At 45.1% G+C, this 19925-nt stretch overlaps 1 protein-coding gene across 1 annotated transcript in view; it reads right to left on the reverse strand.

Annotated features, from left to right (window-relative positions):
* Positions 1-19925, reverse strand: part of ZNRF3 (zinc and ring finger 3) — a 148638-nt gene that overhangs the window by 46456 nt on the left and 82257 nt on the right. The window contains exon 2 of the mRNA XM_088019452.1: positions 11253-11378. Coding sequence (XP_087875578.1) covers positions 11253-11378 — 126 coding nt within the window. The remainder of the gene's footprint in view (positions 1-11252; positions 11379-19925) is intronic.

Below are 19925 nucleotides of genomic sequence, written 5' to 3' on the forward strand. Positions count from 1 at the left end.
AGGAACTTTCCAGGAAAGCAATTTGTAACTGTTTGCATCAAGAGTCATAAAAAAATGTTCATATCCCTTGCTCTGTAATCTCCTCCTTGAATACTACCATAAGGGAATAATTCAAAGAGGTGGGGGAAAAAAAAAGCCAACCCTACATAAAGAAAGGTTTCAGTGTGGCTTATTTGTAAGGATTAAAAATAAAACAGAAGCGATTTAAATATTGAACTCTGGGGGCACCTGGGTGGCTCAGCCGTTAAGCATCTGCCTTTGGCTCAGGTCATGATCCCAGGGTCCTGGGATCGAGCCCGCATTGGGCTCCCTGCTCCGCGGGAAGCCTACTTCTCCCTCTCTCACTCCCCCTGCTTGTGTTCCTGCTCTCGCTAACTCTCTCTCTCTGTCAAATAAATAAATAAATAAATAAATAAATAAATAAATAAATAAATAATGAACCCTGGGGTAAATGGTCAAAAAGATCATGGTATATTCTACTGTCACAGTAAGCAGCCATTAAAATGACAGGTTATGAAAATAATAGCAAATTGGTAAAATGACTATATTATTAAGTTCTAAAGGCCAAATAGATGTGTGTACCTTCATAATAATTACATTAGAGGGGTGCCTGGGTGGCTCAGTTGTTAAGCGTCTGCCTTCGGCTCAGGTCATGATCCCAGAGTCCTAGGATCGAGCCTGCACTGGGCTCCCCGCTCTGCGGGAGGCCTGCTTCTCCCTCTCCCACTCCCCCTGCTTGTGTTCCCTCTCTCGCTGTGTCTCTCTCTATCAAATAAATAAAATTTAAAAAATAATAATAATAGTAATAATAATTACATTAGAAATCAGGCTCAGAGAAGAACACTGGAAGGGCATAAACTAAAAGTGAGTACTTGCGTTAAAGGAGACAAAGTTTTTTTCCCCCCTTTTATTTTCAAATTCCCCATAATTAATTGTTTCATGCAACAAACATTTACTGACTGCCTACTACATGCGCTTGGCACTAGTAATATAAAAATGGTGGTCAAAATTATCGTACTGCTTACATACTGAAAAAAAGAAGACAAAGGGACCAGAAAATTCTGTTAGTTTAAAAAATAGTAAAATAAATTAATGCTATAATTTTGGGTATACTTTTAAAATTAGGGGTTTATTGGGTATAATTTTTAAATTAGCTGTTAAGATTCTATCAATTGAAACTCTGAAAAAAAGGAAAAACGCTAAGAAAATAACTTACTTTTAAAAACCAAACTGCTATGTTTATAAAGAGATGAAAAAGAAAGCTTTTCAAGCTAAAGACTTTAAAATTGGGTTTCTGAAAATCAAGCCAAGGTAACAAAAGTTCCTTGCATATTTCACATTCTTTTCTCTGAGGTTCATTTAAGAGTTGATACATTTGTGAAAATCCATCAGCATTAGGTTAATGTGTAATAGTGAAGGGCCTTTATACAATCCCAACAAATAGCCCCAGTTCTTCAGACTAACTAGATTTTTATTTTATCCCACAGTGCTTAGGACAACTGGAATGTGTTGAAATTCTTATTATTTTTATAACTAGCAAAAATGATGCAGAATTTAAAGCATTTCAGTATCCCAAAGGAATTGTTTAGACTGCCTCCAACTTCAAACCGAACACAAAAAGCATTAGTCAGAAAACACAATCCAATGTCTGATTTGGAAAACAAGAGCACCAGAAAAGAAATGGTACCTTTCATCAAATAAAATATAGTGCTTTTTGGAAAGAAAACAAACATAAAAGACAGATTAAGGAAAAGAAGTTGCATTTGTCTGCAGCCTATAATAGTCTTGTGACCAAGATTAGCAGCCGGGATCTTGTCAACATTCCCATTCCTCCTGCTTCGGCACCCAGTGGGGCATTCTCCTGCACAGGTGCAATGTAAGTGCTCTAAAATGTGCAATGGTCCAACCTGGTGTGTAGGTTTTCCAGGGGCTTGGTAGACAGAAAACCAGTTACATGCAACCACTATCGAGGCAGCCCCCAAGATGTGAAATGCCCATGGCCATGGCCAGAAAACACTTTCGAGTGACTAACAGCCCACTGTTGCTTATTTGGGCTAACTCACACACGTGACCAGGCTCATGCAAGACCCCTGTGAGAAGAGAGAGCAGATGGGACTTGGGGGCTTATCTCCAGGTATGAGAGATTCGGGTCACCCGACATGGGACTGGTATTAGACATATTACAATGACTTATTATGTTGAGTTCTAACTTTTTTATACTTCAAAATGGCCTCTCAAAGGTTGACAAGAACATTAGCTATTTTTGATGGGCTTTTCTGCTGGCCAGTAACACCACACCCCCAGGTTTCCTAGGACAGCCTCATTTGTGAGAGCCTGGTTCAACTGGAGGGGACAAGGGCCAGAAGGAGTGTCCACGAGCCAGGCTTCCCCGGGTCTGGGGAGGTGGGAAGCCTGTGCTCCTCGGATTGGCAGACACATTATTTGTTCTATTCACTCAGTCTATCTTCAAAATTCCCTTAAGCCTCTCAGTGGATTTCAAATAATGGTTTTGTTAGCCTTTTACAGCCGAAAATGTCATGGATCTACTTAAAAAAAAAAAAAGGTACTGTGCTTAATATAGCCTTTTAACTAAGAGGTGCCTGGAAGATTTAGGTAGAGAAGAAAAGCATCAAAATAAGAGTTTGATTTTTACATCAGATATGTGACCTTAGAAGAAAAGGTGGTATTCCCTGAGTTTTTCCTTTTTCCATTCATATCATGCCAATCTTTTCCTCCTGATCTGATTTCTTTTACTAAGTTCCTTTCCTGTTTTCCTTTTTAACCAAATATGGGAGGTATTTACCCAAGTGTTCCCTAAAATAAATCCGAAGAGGCTTCCAAACTTCCTCTCCAACAACAAACCCACCTCAGCTCACCTTAGAAAAAGGGCTTTCATCCGCTTGGTAGGAGCAAGTTTAGAGAAGGAAGGAAACTGATACTTGTGGGGAATTCACACATTCCAAAAACTTGACATACATCATTTTTTTAATCATCACAATTATCTTGACAGAGGCGGATATGGAGAAATGGAGGCAAAGAGAGATTTAACTGGCCCAAAGTTACCCAGCTACAACTGCACTGGAAGAAGCACCATTTACACCTAGGCCATACGGCTTCAAGATCAGGGCTCTCTGCATTCCTCATGTGGAAACACGAACATGCTCGAACACTGAACACGCACTTCACCAGAACATACCACAAAGGCTACCATGAACCTGTCATTATACTGGAGGGCAACAGGGCAGGGAAGGAAAGGAAGGAGAAGTGGAATTTAAGTCCTTCTTAGGGAGAGAAAATCTGTCCATCATAAGACAGGGTGTCTCATCTGTGACACTACTGACATTTGGGGCCAGATGGTTCTTTGTTGAGGGGGGGCTGTCCTGGGCATTGTAGGATGTTGAGCAGCATCCTTGGCTTCTATCCACTAGATGCCAGTAGCACCCCCAAACCCTATCCCCAATCCCTCCTGGGAGGGCACACCTCCAGGTGAGAACCACTGCAATAAAAGGACTCCGATAACATGCTCTGAGAAGGTCTGACACAGGTAAGTGTCCCCAAGCACAGGGTGCTCCCCAGGGATACCCTGGCAATGTGCTGTGGTCACAGTGCCCCATGTGCTTCCCTAACTGGAGGAGGCCAATGCCTGTAACCGGCTGCCTTCTCCCCTTCTCCATAGTGAGTCAGACCCCAGTCCTACCATCCCGCTGGAGACGGGAACCTCACACAAGAGTGCTAAGCGGGGCTTGGCCTATGGACCAGGGCACTCAGGTACCTGAGGAAATGCATGTCTGTGACAAAAAACCCCAACGAGAAAGGCAGGCTGAAGGATAAGACCCCCCCCCCGAGACACACACACACACACACACACACACACACACACACCCTTATAGGCTCTTAACTCCCAATACACACACACACACCCCTACAGGCTCAAATCCCAACACACACACACACACACACACACACACACACACACACACACCCTTATAGGCTCTTAACTCCCAACACACACACACACACACACACACACACACACACCCCTACAGGCTTAAATCCCAACACACACACACACACACACACCCCCTTATAGGCTCTTAACTCCCAACACACACACACACACACCCCTTATAGACTCTTAACTGCAGTCTGATCCAAGTTCCCACACAGGCTGAAGGATAAGAACCCCCCCAAAACACACACAAACACACACACACACCCACCCTTCCTTACAGGCTCTTAACTCTGCAGTCTGATCCAAGTTCCCACACGTTTTTGCCTTAAGCAAAGGCCCATCTAATTAAGCCCTGTTATCGAAGGTCAAGGCTGAAGGTTATATCCCAGTGCAAGTCTCAAAATAGTAAGATCTTTTTTACTTAAGTTCTTTAAATTCATTGTTCAGTTATTTTTTATTAAATATGGAAATCGGCAACCCATCAGTTTTATTCAAATTATTTAAACTTCAGAACCAACACTCTTTTGACTCGGATACTACAGAATAATTTCATGACAACACGTTCACCTCTGTTCCTGCATCATCCTCAGTTACGGCTCATTTCTACTAACTTTATATATGTGTGTGTATATATATATATATATATATATTTTTTTTTTTTTTTTTTTGGAGAGCGAAAGCAAGCAGGGGTTGGGGGTGGGCAGAGGGAGAGGAGAGGGAGAATTCCAAGCAGGCTCCACACCAAACACGGAGTCCAATGCGGGTCTCAATTCCATGACCCTGAGATCAAGTGCCCTTCTGCTAACCTTATAACAGGGCTTTTCCTTCAGCCAAGCTCTAGATGATCTTACAGTGGGGATGTCATGCTAGGTCAGTGCACTCAAATCTCTGATCTCCTCTTAGATTCTTAAAAATTAAGAACCCCAAAGAACTTCTGTTTCTGTGGGTAATATCTACTGATATTTACCGTATTAAGAATTAAAACCGAGAAATATTTATTTTTAAGTAAACTTTACACCCAATGTGGGGCTCAAACTTACCATCCTGAGATCAAGAGTCACATGCTCTACCAACTAAGTCAGCCAGGTGCCCCAAAACTGAGAAATCCTTAAAACACAGAATATACGAGCACATGTTCCCTTAGCTGACAGAACAATGACGTCACCACACAAAACGATGCCTCTGGAGAATCCCACCATACACTTGTGAGGGAATGAGTGATTCGGCAAGTGACATCTTGGTGTTATTATGAAAACAGCTCCGGTCTTGTGGGACCATCTGTGGGAATCCCTAAGGGTCCCCTGACCACACGGTGAGAGCTGTCGTGCTAGATCAACACCTATACCATGCCATGATTTTTATCAGCTTTTTACCAGAGAACCCAGAGAAACAATGCCCAGAAAAGAAAAGCCCCGGTGCAGAAAGGCTGGCCATTCATCGTCATGGGGTGATGGTGCCCTTTCTGGATTATTCCTTGTCCATTAAGCACCAACTACTGACTATCACTGTATTATACATCAGGTTCTGCTTAATATTTGGTGAAGAAACTCAAACATCTTTGGATTGCAGTTAGTGTCATTTTCCTGCTTTCTGCTACGGCGTGAAAAGAGAATACAAAGAAATCTGTTTTCTCCTGAATTCTCTATTGAGGGAGTCGCTCTTTGGAAGAAATCTTCCTGAGGGTAGCCTGATGTCCAAAGGGGGATCTGGTCTCTGTCCTCACTGCTCCTGGATCCTCTATAACCTGTCTTAAAGGACGCGGGGTTTGCTTTCCCCCAGGAGCCAGCAGAAGCAATCATCACTCACGGTGGGATTATGCGCCATCACTTCAGGAGCCAAATGCTTCCTTTTTCTATACCCACTGCCATCAAACTTCATATACTGTGAAATGCTTTATGTAATACCACTTTTTCTTTACCGTGGGAAAATATACATAACACGAAACTTACCATTTTAATTCTTCTTAAGTGTACAGTTTAGTGGCATTAAGTGCATTCAGATTTGTGCAACCATCACCACTGTCCACCTCCAGAACTTTCTCATCTTCTTCCCGAAACTCTGTCCCCGCCGAACCCCCCGCCCTCCCCTCTCCGCAGCCCCTGGCAACCATTGTTGACTATTTAAGTAATAGCATTTCGAGCACCAAAAGAAATGGGAGGGAGAGGATGGGCCACGAGGGCTTATATTTTATTTAGTGTTTCCAGTCGTACCATGACCAGCACTTGACATGCACAGTCTCCTTTAGGTGCTGTTCCCACCCAGGACGTGGAAACATGCCGAGGGGCCTAGGGACTGTTCCAGGTCACAAGGGTTAAAGGGTTGGAACTGGCGCTTCAATTCAAGTTAGTCTGATGTCTAAACCCAAGTCTTAACCATTATAGGCTCCTTCTCCTCCCAACCACCCTGAGAAAATTAAGTTCCTTTGACTCTGTTTTCTAACTTTCCAGTCATTTTGGCTTCTAGGGTCTTTATTCATTCTTTACGAAACAGTTACAAAGACACTCTGGGGGCTGGATGTGGGTTGGTGGAGCGAACGTCAGGGTTCAATCCTTTGCCAACCTCTCCTTCTGGGTGTCCTGCTGCCTACTGGGAGAGCCGGGATTATAGACCAGAGCAGTTTTCCATCCTGACACACACCATCGGCCACACTGCCTCTACATGTCACATTTGCCTAAATGTGAAAACAGAAAAAGAGCAGATGAACAGACTGGGGAAATATGATGGCAAACACGAGGTGTCCTCAGCAATGCCACTGGCTTGAATGTCACCAAACCACTGAAGAGAAGTGACGTCTGGGCACCACTCACTTCCCAGAAACACCCAACAGCGAAGAGTAACCTGATCCTTCCCTCTCCAACCAGCCTAGGGAATGAAGACTACACTCCTTAACCTGAAAGCCTCTTCCTTCCCCAGCAACTTTCAATGTCCCTTGAAGAAGTTCTTGCTTCCTTTCTTTCTGCCCTGTTCCTGGAGCTTACTCCCCCATCTCTCCCAGACTCAGACAGTCCCCCTCTGTAAAACTCACCTGACCCCTCCAGCCCCATAGATTCACCTCTCCTCACAATTAGTGTCTGGACCAGGGATTGGGCCTCGGCTCAGGGCAAGGAGAGGAACGAACTCTTCACAGTACACATGCGCCAGAGAAGTCCCCTCCCATCGGGGCCCCTTGGAATGACTCGGGATAAACTGAGGACATCACCTACCAGCTAACGATCCCATATATGACTTGGTAACTACAACTGGGTAGCCCAGCACTGGCCCCCACCAGCTTTCTTCTGGAGAGCACTTCTACCTCCCACTCCCCACACATGGCTGGGCAGGAAGCTAAGTTCTGTGCATTCCCAGCCCTAGATCACAGCTGACCAGACTAAAAGTGACCACCGAATCCAAGAGGGGCCAACAAATCCCTTTACTGGAATCCTTCAGGCTCGAAACCAAGAGAGTGTCAGGCCCAGATATAGTGGGGGGCTATGTCTCCTACCAAGCAGGTGGAGAGAGAGAGAGGAAGTAAAAGCAGATATACAGAAGACTCGGGGAGGGGCCACTGGCACTAAGCCCCAGAGTCGGCTGTTCTAGAACAGCAGCCGCACCTCTCATGGGTTCCCCGATGCCAGCCAGGAGCCTCAAGAGCAAATCCCCTTTTGGCTCAACACAGTTCAAGCTGGGTCTCTGTTAAGTGCAACCAACAGTCCTAACCAAGCCAGTGGGCTACTAAAAAGCACCCGATTTTTATCTACAAACTGGTTGAAGACAAAAGGGGGCAAGGGGAAGAAACTAACACGGATGAGGCAGTAGAACCGTCTTTTTCTCAGATCTCAGGTCGGCTACCTGGCAGCTGTTTGATCTTAGGTTACGTAGAGAATGTCTCTGGGACTCGATTTCCTCGTTGTAAAATGGGAATCTGGACACGATCCCAGAGTCAGTCTGACAATGACAGATGCTGCCTGGAAAGCTTCTAGTGCTCAGCGAGCACCCAACACATGACGGCTGCTTTTACGTTCCCGTCAGGCGTTTATCACAAGCCAGGCTCTGTGGTAAGTTCTCCACAAACATCTTGTGGGACTCCTGACGTGATGACAAGGGCAGCACCAGCCCCAAGGAGGAGCACAAGGGCCCCCCAACTGATGGGATCTTTCAGAGGTCACTCTGCCAGAGCTGGGTCTCAGTGACCTGAAATCCCCTGCCTTTCTTGTCTTTTCATGCATTTCCTCACACTGTCCTCCTAAGCACCAGAATGAGCCAGTCCATGCCTGTTGACCCGCCTTTCAAAACCCTCCCTAAGGCTCCACTCCAACATGGGATGAGGGGGAGAAGACGTTTATTCTGCCTCCATTTATGGAATCTGGGCCAGGCAGGCTTTGTTAGAAACTCCAGCACATCCTGTGTGTTCCTGCCATGAGACCCTCCATGATGTGGACGGGTCATAGGAACTGAAGCTAGTAAAGCCAACCTTCAAACTTCTTTCCTGTCCCATAAGATGCTTAATAAACACTGTTTGAATTGAAGGGTTAAAATGCCCAGGACAAACATAAATTCCTGCACTTTGGGGATGGTTTAAGACTCTTACTTTCAGTTAGCAAGCTCCTCAGAAATGTCAGTTTTATTCTAATTTCTTAGTACTTAAACTGTCACAGGTAACCCAGTCTGCCTTTCAATGCTGCAAAGGGAATCTCCCCAAACTAGAATCTCAAGGGAAGATTTTAAATGACACAGAAGCTGAAAATATTGGAAGAGTAAGGAGGCCATAACAGCATCTTAACATGAAGCGAAAAAGAGAGGACCAGAAAGCCAAGAGATTTGTTCCACGCTTGGTGTGATGCAGGGCCTGGCCTGGTGCCCTGGCTGGCTATTTCCCTGTGGGGGGCTCCCTCTCACCCCTACTCTGCCTCCCTAGCTGATCCTACTGTCTGCCCTGCCTCCTGCAGGATTGAAAAGATTATGAGGAGGGGATCATAAATCATTTTTCTCTCATGAGTTATAGTGTTCCCTTCTGAGGAGTTCAAAAGCATTCAGTAATAAACCAAGGTGATGAGTTTATGTCTTTTGCTTTTAAAATGAAACTTTATTTGAACTCCTAGAGAGGCATTTACAGTTTTTTTAATTTAGGACATTCCTCTCTTATTTCAACATTTCGCCCCATGGCATTTTCTGTGGGCGGGTAGGTGATGGGGGGGTAGAGGGTGGAGGAGGGAGAGGGGGTCTGGGTCTGGCCCTACCCCCCCCTTCTCCCACAGGCTTTTCTGAATGCCTGACAGAGTCTTCCCTTCGATGGTTTTCAGCAAGTCTCAACATCTATATGGAGGAGTCCCTCCTCCCACTCCCACATTGACTTGGCTGCAGTTTCTTGCCTTTGTGCTTCTTTCCACTGCCCATCGCCTTCTTGCCATAGCCACTGAGAGCAAAGAAATGAGAGAAAAGCATGCTATCTGCAGGAGTTAGGGCTGCCCACAAGGCTCACTTTGCGTTTCTTTATCCTAGTCTCTTGCTAGGGGCTAAAAAAAAGAAAAGCGCAGTTAGCAAAGCTAATAAAATCAAAGCTGAGAACAATTACACTTTAAAATCAGAAAGGAAAAGAAAGAGGAAGGAAGGAAGGGAGAAAGAAAAAAAGGAAGGGGGGAGAGAGAGAGAGAGAGATGCATGAGTCATCACACCTCCTGTACAGACCCAGGCTCTAAACAAATGTGGAACTGTCTTGCTTTGTCTGGCCCAAGAGTTTTGCTAATGATTTTATTCAGGTGTTAAGCCAAATTTCAGTAACTAACCATGTGTAAATACCGCCTGGACACCACAGAGCCTTTCCAAACAGAAACGTGGTGGGGGGAATGGGCTGTTGCCTGCAAGCAGGTAGAACCACACGCTTAGCTTCTGCATTCGATAAATATTTGGTGAATGAATAAACCCAAGAAGTACTTAATGATTCAATATATGTCTAGGGTTTTTATTCCCCCTGGCTTTGCAAGCTAGCAGGCCAAACCATACAAAACTCTTCAAGTAAAACCACTACATGGTTGTTCCAGGTGGAGGAAGGAACAACTGGGTGTCCCTGGGAGCCCTGTTCCAACCCACTTACAGACACAACAGATGCAACAGTGGAACTCCACTGGCTGGGGGCAAAGCAAATTAGGCCAAGTTGCTGAGCCCTGCAGAGCAGCAGCTGAAGCACAGGAGAAAATATTATATGAGGAGCGTACTACCTGCAAGGAAAGCAGTGTTCCTAACCTTTGGACGTAGCTGGCATTCCTCCTAGGAAAACACTGAAGTATTCTCAAAGAGGTCGCTGCTCTCCTAGCATCATCAAGCAGCTCTGGCCAACGATTTAAACGATGAAGTATCAGGGTCTGGGCCACCTAAAACACCTTGATTTGACTTCATGAACTGTCCCTGTTTGGTTTCCTGGGTTGGTTTCCCCACCCACCCCCCGCTATAAAAGAGCAGGAGAACCTGACAAGCGCTCAGAAGCTTCAGAAGACAAGTGGGACATGAAAATCACAGATTAGACCCTTAACAGTCTCCTGGACCCAGTCTTTCAGGAGACTGGTTGGGACATCTTCAAGTCTGAGAAAGCTTCCCCGTCAAGCACCCTGCATCAAAACCACCTCTTCTCTTGCCTGGATCCCCAAGAGGTCAGGAACCAGGACTGTTTTTTTCCCCAGCCGTCTGCCCATGGTACCTAGGCAGCAGCTTCTGAGATTATTAAAAATAAATAAATAATCCAGGCAATAACACTATCCTTAAGAGATACCGCCTTTTCTCCAACTAAAATTCTCATAACTTTCTCCAAACCTTTCTCTTTAACAAAATGATCCAGTTTAAAACAGATTGCCATCTGTCATATTTTAAGATCATTGATGGATAGTTTCCCAAAATAAATTTATTTCTATCTTAACACTGCAGCCAGAGATAATGCTGACCCCTCTTGGCTCACAAGTCTTTTTTAGTCCAAATGGGATGACAGCAGCCAATGGCAGCAAACATTTTTTGAGAGCTTACTCTGCTGGCTGTTCGCATCTCATCTCACCTCCTAACCATCCTATGAGGTAAGTTCTAATATAGGACCATAATTGCTGTCTGCCATTCTGAAACCAAAAAAGCTCTAAAACCCAGAAGTTTTTCCATAACTTACTTGGCAGCAAAACTTAATGGACCTGAGCTCGTTGAGAGGCAGAGCTACCCTGAACTAACATGAGGCTGTTTAGATTTTAGTTATCCTACTTAATGTGAATATCCATATAGTCTGCTACACAAGTAAGAGTGTGTTTAATTACTGAGGACGGTCCCAGACCTCCTGGCACTTGCTTACCTTGCCCAGGACAGTGAGGCATGGTTTCGGGTCCAACTCTGGCTGTTCCAGCTTCACCACACCTACCCAGCCGTATTCATACAAGTCCTCTTCATCGTTGTTATTACACAAGCCCAGTGGGTGCATCTAGGAGACAAAGCAGGAAGAAAGCTTCAATATATAGGCCACAGGTGTGCTTGACCCACACTGTAAGTGTCTCAGACTCAAGAGTGAAAAGTCATCTCAAAACCTAAAATTAGGGATACCCGGGTGGCTCCGTCAGTTAAGCGGCTGCCTTCGGCTCAGGTCATGATCCCAGGGTCCTGGGATCAAGTCCCTCAGCGGGCTCCTTGCTCAGCAGAAAGCCTGCTTCTCCCTCTCCCTCTGCCACCCCCCACCTTGTCCTCTCTCTCTCTGTCAAATAAATAAAAGCTTAAAAAGAAACAAACTTAAAATTAAATGGGGGTTGGATTTTACAGATGTTTTCTCACTGCCTTTTTTTTTTTAAGTTTATTTACTTATTTAAGTCATCTCTATATTGAATGTGGGGCACAAACCCATGACCCCGAGATCAAGAGACGCATGCTTCTCTGAGCCAGCTGGGCACCCCGCTTTCTCACTGCTTTCTAAGTGGTGGTCACCCAAAGCGGACACCAGCCAATGGGATCAAGGGCAAGAAAAATCACCTAACTCCCATATAAATGCCTATCTGAATTCCTGTGAAATACCATGATATTTAGTAGTAATTACAGATGAAAATTAGCTAGGTTAGTTATCCTAGGCTATTTGGCTTCTAATCCTTAAAGACACATCTATGGCAAGTTATGCAAGAGGACCTGGAAACACATTCAGGAATTTATGGAAAGACCAACAGACATACGGCAGAATCACCAGTATAATTAACAAGCTGTTTAAAAGGCCACCCCTGGCTACTGGGGAACAGGTAAAATTCTTTGAGGATTTTTTCAAAACAGGCAAAGCAGGAAATCAAAAATAGGAAGAAGAGCATCATCAAATTTTTGCTAAAGTGCAGTCGGTAGAAGTGTAAGAACAATCCTAAAGTCTGTGCTCACAGCTCTATCACTGAGTCTTATCGGGCCCTGGAATCCCCAGTAACAATCTGAGAAGAGGAAATCCTCAGAGATAAACTAACCGGTCAAGAAATTAACGAGTCTAGCACAGTGCTAAACTGTACATACTGGAAGAAATGTGTAGAGACACAAGAGACCTAAGAACCCGCTGTGGTTGACAGAATGATATCCTCCAAGGCTGGCCTCCAAAAGCTGGAAAAGACAAGAAACAGACTCTCCCTAGAGCTTCCAGGAGGAATGTCACCTTTTTCCATTTTCGACTTCTGACCTCCAGAATGCTAAGAGAATAAATTCGTGCTGCTTTAAGCCACTAAGTTTATGGTAACTTCTTAGAGCAGCAAATAGGAAACTAAAACACTCTTTGTCCCCTACTCATTTTATAGATGAGAACAGAAGTTCAAGAGAAGTAGCTTTTCCAGGACAACAGAGCCAGCGAGTGGCCGCCCCCACAGGTGACCTGACCTGGCCCCCAGATTCACAGTCTGACGCCTTCCCACTCCACTTGCTTAACTTTACCGTTGTCCCTTCCTCCAAGAGCTAGTCATCTGACTGGGAGGGAAAGACCAAGTGATTAAATCTTTAAGAAAAAACGTTGCCAGCTCTAATTCTGTGGTACTAGAGTTGCAACACAAATGTAGTGTGGGCAGCAAGAGTGGCTAGAATGTTCAGGGAAGCCCTGTGCGAGTGCTGAGCTGTGAGATGAGCTTCAAGGAAGAGTCACATTGGTCAAGGAAAAAGGAGAGAGAGCAGGCAGTGGTTCCAAGCCTGGGGAGGAGAAGCTAGAGGCTGGGGCCGGGGGGGGGGGGGGCGGCGGGGCAGAGGAGCAAGACCAGTCTGGTAAGTATGAAGGACCACAGTCTACATCGAGAAGGAGAGAGACAGGCTAAAACTAGAAAGGTGTTTCAACACCAAGACAATTACCACAGGTTCTTGGGCAGAAGAGTGCACAGTGGTGTGCCCAGCCTCGAGAGGCATCAAGAGTGGAGGAGTGAAGGGTGCAGCCCAGAGACGAGACAATCTTGGCAATTCAAAGGACCGACAGGAGGGGGTTGCACAAGCCCATGAGGCAGGTGGGCACAGGGTGCTACAAGGGGGTGGCCAGCAGCTCTCTCTAGTGGGTGAGGAATAATCTATCCCTGTGAATTCCAATGCATGAGACAGAGAGCCCCGGGATATCCAATTTTTGCCTGAGTCCTCAGGCTTGATGATTGTGCCCAAAGGACAAATGAAGATTCCGCCCTGAAGAACCCAGGCCACTCTAACATGTTTGGTAGTTTATTAAATGATGAGCAGCCTGAAATGCAGACCTCTGACTGGAGAGGAAATGGGTGAGAGTGATAAGCCAATTGTACCAGCAGCCCCGTCGCCTCCACCACCAGGAAGGGGCTCCCTGCCCGGCTCAAGTCGGCTTCCTGAAATCCCAGGCCCAATCATGGCAATGGCAAACACATTGCTGACCCTTTTCTGCAGTATTCCATGGGTATTTTTAACCCGGCCACATGACTTGAAGGTTTCCAGGTGGAGAGTTGCTTTTTGTTACTTACACATGAATGAAGTTTGGCCCATGAAAGAGAGCTACACTGGGGGAGCTGAGGTATGGTGCAGGTCTAAGACCTGGTTTCTACGGTTCCACTGATAGGAGATTGTCCAGAATAGGCAAATTCATAGGAACAGAAAGCAGATTTGTGGTTGCTGGGGAGTGAATGCTTATTGGGTCCAGGGTTTCCTTTTGGGGTAACGAAAGTGTTCTGGAATCAGAGGACGGTGAGGGATGCACATTGTGAATATACTAAATGCCTCTGAATTGTATACCTTAAAATGATTTAAATGGTGAATTTTATAGAAATTTCTCCAACAATAAAAAAGTTTTTTTAAAAATGTCCCAAGAGTTTACTCAGATATGACTGCGCTCAGCTAACGTGGGGACCCACAGGGAGGACAATGGGGTTGCCACCCTCCCAGAGCCTAAGCCAATTACAGCAGCCCTTCTGGAAACCATGTCCTGCAGGATGCTGACCCTGAGAGATTAAAAACAGGTTCTTGTACAAGTGACTACACTGAAGAACGCTCCATAAGGGATTCAGGATTTGCTTTTGGAAATTAAAGCTCTGCAGAAGCCTAGGGGTTTTCAACCTTTGCAAACACCAGGATTTCCAACCCTTTGATTATAAGCCTATTTGTTTATACTACGATCATGCTACTTCATGGGGACACATTTAGAGAAATGCTAAGTTAGTTAGAATGCATGTAATACATGCATGAGAGAAAAAACCTAAAGTCAACGAGATTCAGGCAAAGCTAAATGCCCTTAAATGCCGAACATCCACAACGCAAAGACTAAGGGGTATGGTGGAAAGAATGGAGGGATGGTCATGGGTAGCTAGAGAGAAGAGGTGGCCTGGGAGGGCCGGTGGGATGTGGGAGGCTCAGGAACGGGAACCGAGAACAGCAGAAGTAGGAGATGCCCAAGCCTGGCCCTTTGCAGCCCTGGTGAGGAGGAAGCGGCCGTGACCAGACAGGAGGCTTATGCTGTGAAGGAGCCACATGCCAGGAGAGGCATGTCAAGAGTGTGTCTGCAGGCATGCAGAAATCTGAACTATGTAAGCCTCAAACACACCCGCTGCTCCGGGTCCCCTTGAGGCTGTCAGGCCCTGCGCCCTGGGCCATACATCATGCCAGGCGCTCTCTCCGTCCTCTGCGGTCACACCCTCCCGTTCTCCTCTAAGACACCCCAATCAAATCTTCCACTGACACTGCGGGGACTGTTAGCTCCAAATGGCAGCCCTGTCAAGGGTGCTGACTTCTGAACATGGATCAAAGACTTAAAAACCAAAAGGAATTTTTCGAAAGCGCCACTGGGTGCAACCCGTTGGCGTGGGTTGTTTATTTCCTCGTGGAGGGTAAAGAGGCCACCAAAATCACATCTCAGAGGACTGAAAACCTACCTCGCTATCTCTGCCACCTTCCCAACTCCACCCTCAGTGCTTTCTCTCCTGAGTTCTTTATTCCAGTTTACATTTTCAGGTGCCCACCTACTGGTCCTACGAATTCAACCTCAGCGATGTCTAAATATTGCATGATTGGGGTCTAAATATTGTACTATTGGGGTCTGTCAGCTCACCCCTGATGACAGTATCAGCTTCTGGAAATGCCTGCCACCCCAGGCCTCCAACCATTTATACCCTATGGTTCTCTTTTCCCAAGGGCTCCAACTTACAAGCTCAGCAGAATGTTTTATAGGGAAGTACAAGTAGCCATAACATGAAAATACTCATCTGTGAACTGACCTGTCTCAAAGGATGGAATATTCTAGGCAAAGGCATGACATGCAAACAAATATGCCACATCTGGGGATATCGAAGAAGAGGGTTTTCTCATAATAGGTATTCACTATGCTATCATGTTAATGTATTTTATTTACTCCTTATGGCAACCCCTTGCTAACTGCTGGAATAACAATTGTGACTAGACATTTTAAGTAAGTTGCAAACTAGAAGTGCAAATCAGCAGCTGATGCAAAATATAATGGAGCCCATTAAAGCTGTATTAGTCAGTAATAGGATTCCACTCAAAGCCAATGGCAAACAATCTAGTGAAAGATTAAAGAAGAAATCCACAAGAGAGATGAACCACAGAGAATGATCAAAGAATTAAGATGGAACTTTGGAAAAAGTAAGGGAGTCCTCTAATATTTTGGAAAAATTACTTTTGATAATCATGTTGCTGAAGTCAAACGTAAGAGAAAGATGCTACATCCATACTCCCATACAATTCTGCTGAAAATATCCCAACACTGCCCACATGGGATTCACTCTATGGCCAGAAATCAATACATAGCTGCAATTATAATTTAACTTGTTAAGTTAAAAAATAAACTACTATTTTCCACTTCATTTTTCAAGATAAAGCCCCAAACAATTTCTCTCCACTATTTACTAAGAAATATCAGATCCTGATTGAAAAAGATCCCTAAGTCCTGTGTCGGGATAACAATCATATATAGAGAATGCAGGAGTCCTACATATGAAATGCACACATTCTCCTGAAAATTCAGACAAACACTGCTTCCACACTCTCCCTCCAGACAGCCATCACATAAAAACCAGGCTTGTTAATGCATATGTGTTGACGCCAGCCAGTGACATATAGGTAGTGACTACATATAAAACCTGTGTCCCCTTCTGAATGCTAATCATTCAAGATTAATCTTAGATACACTTCTGTGAATGATGTCTGAGCATGTTAGCTTTGAACCTAATGTGGCACATGAGCATTTAAAAATTATAGGTTTTTTTTAAAAGGTGTATTTCTTTATTTTTAGAGGGGGGGAGGGGCAGAGGGAGAGGGAGAGAGAATAAATCTCAAGCAGACGCCCCCGCTGAGTGCAGAGCCGGGATGTGGGGCTTGTTCTCAAGACCCTGAGATCATGACAAGAGTTGGACACTTAACTGACTGAGACACCCAGGCGCCCCTCTGAGTTTATTTTCTTAAAATGTTTGGATGTGTGGGGTTTTCCTGATCAAGTGCTTGAAATGTGGTAAGTTTTTGCCTTAATATTTTTAAGAAGGTTAAAAATGGCTGACTTGTGTGTAAGAACTCAGGGACGTTACAAAGAACTGTTAATGAAAACATAAACAATCGAAAAGACTAGGAAACCCTGAGTGGAACTTGACCGAGACCCCACTGGGCGGAGAATACTGTAGAAAGGGAAGGATGGCCTGGAATGAAAAGACAAGCAAAATTCCTGGGACGGATCCATGGAAGAACAGTGCAAATAACCAACCAGCTACAATTAAAGCTTGAGACTATAAAAGAAAATGCGTCCTGTGTTATAAGTTTGGCCTCGTGCTATCAGAATAACAACTTTGGGATGCTCGATGTTCTTGCTTAAGTCAGATGAAGGAAAATGCCCAGTTAATCCTTTACACGAGGTCTGACATTATCACGAACATTACATTATTATGGCTCTTGCTCTCTTACTCCTGGATTTTGTTCCAAGAGGTGTTTTGGGATGGAAAGAATGAGAGCTTTGGAATCAGGCAACCTTGTGTTTAAACCTCACTCCTGCCTCTCAGGAGGCACATCAACTTGGGCAGATGACTCAATTTCTATAAACCTCGATTTCCTCATCTGTAAAATGGGGACAATATCATCTGCCTTAACAGGATGCTAAAAGGATTAAAGGAAATAAAACATATAATCACAGTAACATAGGAGATACTCTGTCAGTAGAAAAGCCCTCACCTTCTTCACTTCCTCTAGACGTGTCATGTTTGCTCGCGCTTTATGCATTTGCCTAGAATACTGTCCTTCGAGACCAGCTTCGCTGCCACTCCTTCCATGTAGCTTTCTTGAATGCACCAATACAGATGGTTGCTTCCACCACCACGTCCCTTCCCTAAATGCTTGGTTTGGTGCTTGCCATAGTTCTTTCAGCCTCCCCTCTAAGACAGGCACCTGCTTCCAGAAGGAGAGTCTTACAGGGGTCCCCTTTAACCCCAACCAGAGCATTGTGCTCAACAGGTGCTCAATAAGTGACTGCTGGGGGGGCACCTGGGTGGCTCAGTTGGTTAAGCATCTGCCTTTGGCTCAGGTCATGATCCCAGGGTCCTGGGATCGAGCCCCGTGTTGGCCTCCTTGCTCCGCAGGGAGCCTGCTGCTCCCCCTGCTTGTACTCTCTTCACTCTCTCTGTCTCTCTGACAAATAAATGAAATCTTAAAAAATAAATAAATAAATGACAGCTGGCAGAACAGCCTTTGGCTCGAGGCCCGCCTGATGCCATGCCTCATGCTTTGTTTTTGGTAAGCCACTTGGATCTGTGCTCAGCTAAGTGAGGGACCAGAGCAAACAGGTCAGGATTTAATCAAATGCTGCATGAACTTTAAACAACCTGGCTCTTTACAGTCACTGATTATGAGGTGACCAAAGACATCCTCAGGACAAAAAAGATTTATGGGCAATGGACAGGAGCAAAGCCTGTTCCTTCTTGGTTCTGCTGTGGGACCACAGCAGCTGAGCATGCAGAGGCTTTCTACATACAGAGAGCACACTTCTGCCCTTCATTCAGGCAGGCTCATGACAGCGCTTTAAAAGGGCAGTGGAGGGGGAAGAAGAATAGAGGATGTGCCCCCCTCCCCCCCAAAAAAGAAGCAAAACCTTACATTTTTCCAACCACATCTGATCTCAGAAGCCACTGTCAGCTCCAACAAAATGAGAATAAACCAAGCTCCAGCCAGGCATGGGCTCCAGGGCACGGGGAATCCAACAGAGAAAGAGAAATGGAGAATGATGTCCCAGGATGACAGCCGTAACCAGTCTGCGGGGTGAGCAGTCCAGAGGGGACAAGCTGCAGGAGGGCCTCCTCCCCTCAAAACGAAACCAAACAACAACAACCGGAGTCAGTACCCAGTGGACTTGACCGTACTGACAGGAGCTTTACAGTTCTGCATAAGACAATGAAAAGTGATAATCATATAGCAAACTAAAGTAATGGTGCACAGTGGGACAATTATTAACTCAGAAAAAAATTTTAAAGTTACACCAGAACTATAAACCATAAACAGGATATGGCCTGCGTGGCCTGGATGAAAAGAGTGATGGCCATAATAATATAAACCCTGATCTAAACCATAATTGTGATGCAGCTACATTGGAAAAATGTAGAGATGGGATGTGGGGGAAGGGGACAAGAGAAGGGAAGGGAAGGAAGGAAGGAGGGGACATAAGACAAAATCTTCACTTTCCATAGGAGGATGTAAAAAAAATTTTCTTTTTGTTTAATGGACTCAAACTATGAGGTACCAGTTATAAGCACATTATTTAGAAATAACTCACAGAATTTTAGAAATATTCAGAGACAAATAGAAGAAACCACTAAATAATTGAAAATAGTTGCCCCTGGGAATAGCAATCAGGGATGCCAAAGGGTAGAACAGAGGAATGCTCTTGTTTATAATAAGTCATGAAGTAGTCTTTGCCTTTTTATAAGCATATACATGCTTTATTTTGATTAAAACCTTTATGCACTGCTGGACAGAAGACCCTTCCTCCACGTGTCCCAGCAGATTCTATGGGTCCTATGGGAACGCATTCCATCGGGCCAAAGAGGGACCCCAGAGGCATCGTGCAGAGGACAGAGGGTCCTCGGAGGGAGACTCTGACGGGGACGGCTGCTCTGAGAGCCATCCAGGGCCTGGGCTGAGGATGGCTGGCAACACAGCACAGGGATGACTCAGGGCGACATGGTGCAGAAAGAACCAGCAACCTTCACCACCCCCACAACCAAAAATAACTCCCAGGTGGCACCATAGTGTGACGCGGATTTGGGTGTTATGGAGACGGCAGACACAATAACCAGGGTTATTGTTCTGAGAAGCCCCAATCTTCCCCCAGACGCACAAAGATCCTATAACCTCTAGAAGAGGCGATGACTATCCTACTTGTGTTTCCAAATAAGGAGCTGCTAAAGCAAAAGGACTATCAACAAACAATGCCTATACCTGACTATCATGGGTGCCAGATATCAAACAACTGGTTTTATGTTGAAATATGAAGATGGACCTTCTTCAAATTTCTCAGAGCCCGATGAGGTTGACTATCATG

Source organism: Eumetopias jubatus, unplaced genomic scaffold (assembly GCF_037043125.1).
Source record: "Eumetopias jubatus isolate StellerSeaLion01/CBP00866 unplaced genomic scaffold, mEumJub1_p1.0 scaffold_16, whole genome shotgun sequence".
NCBI classification, from domain to species: Eukaryota; Metazoa; Chordata; class Mammalia; order Carnivora; family Otariidae; genus Eumetopias; species Eumetopias jubatus.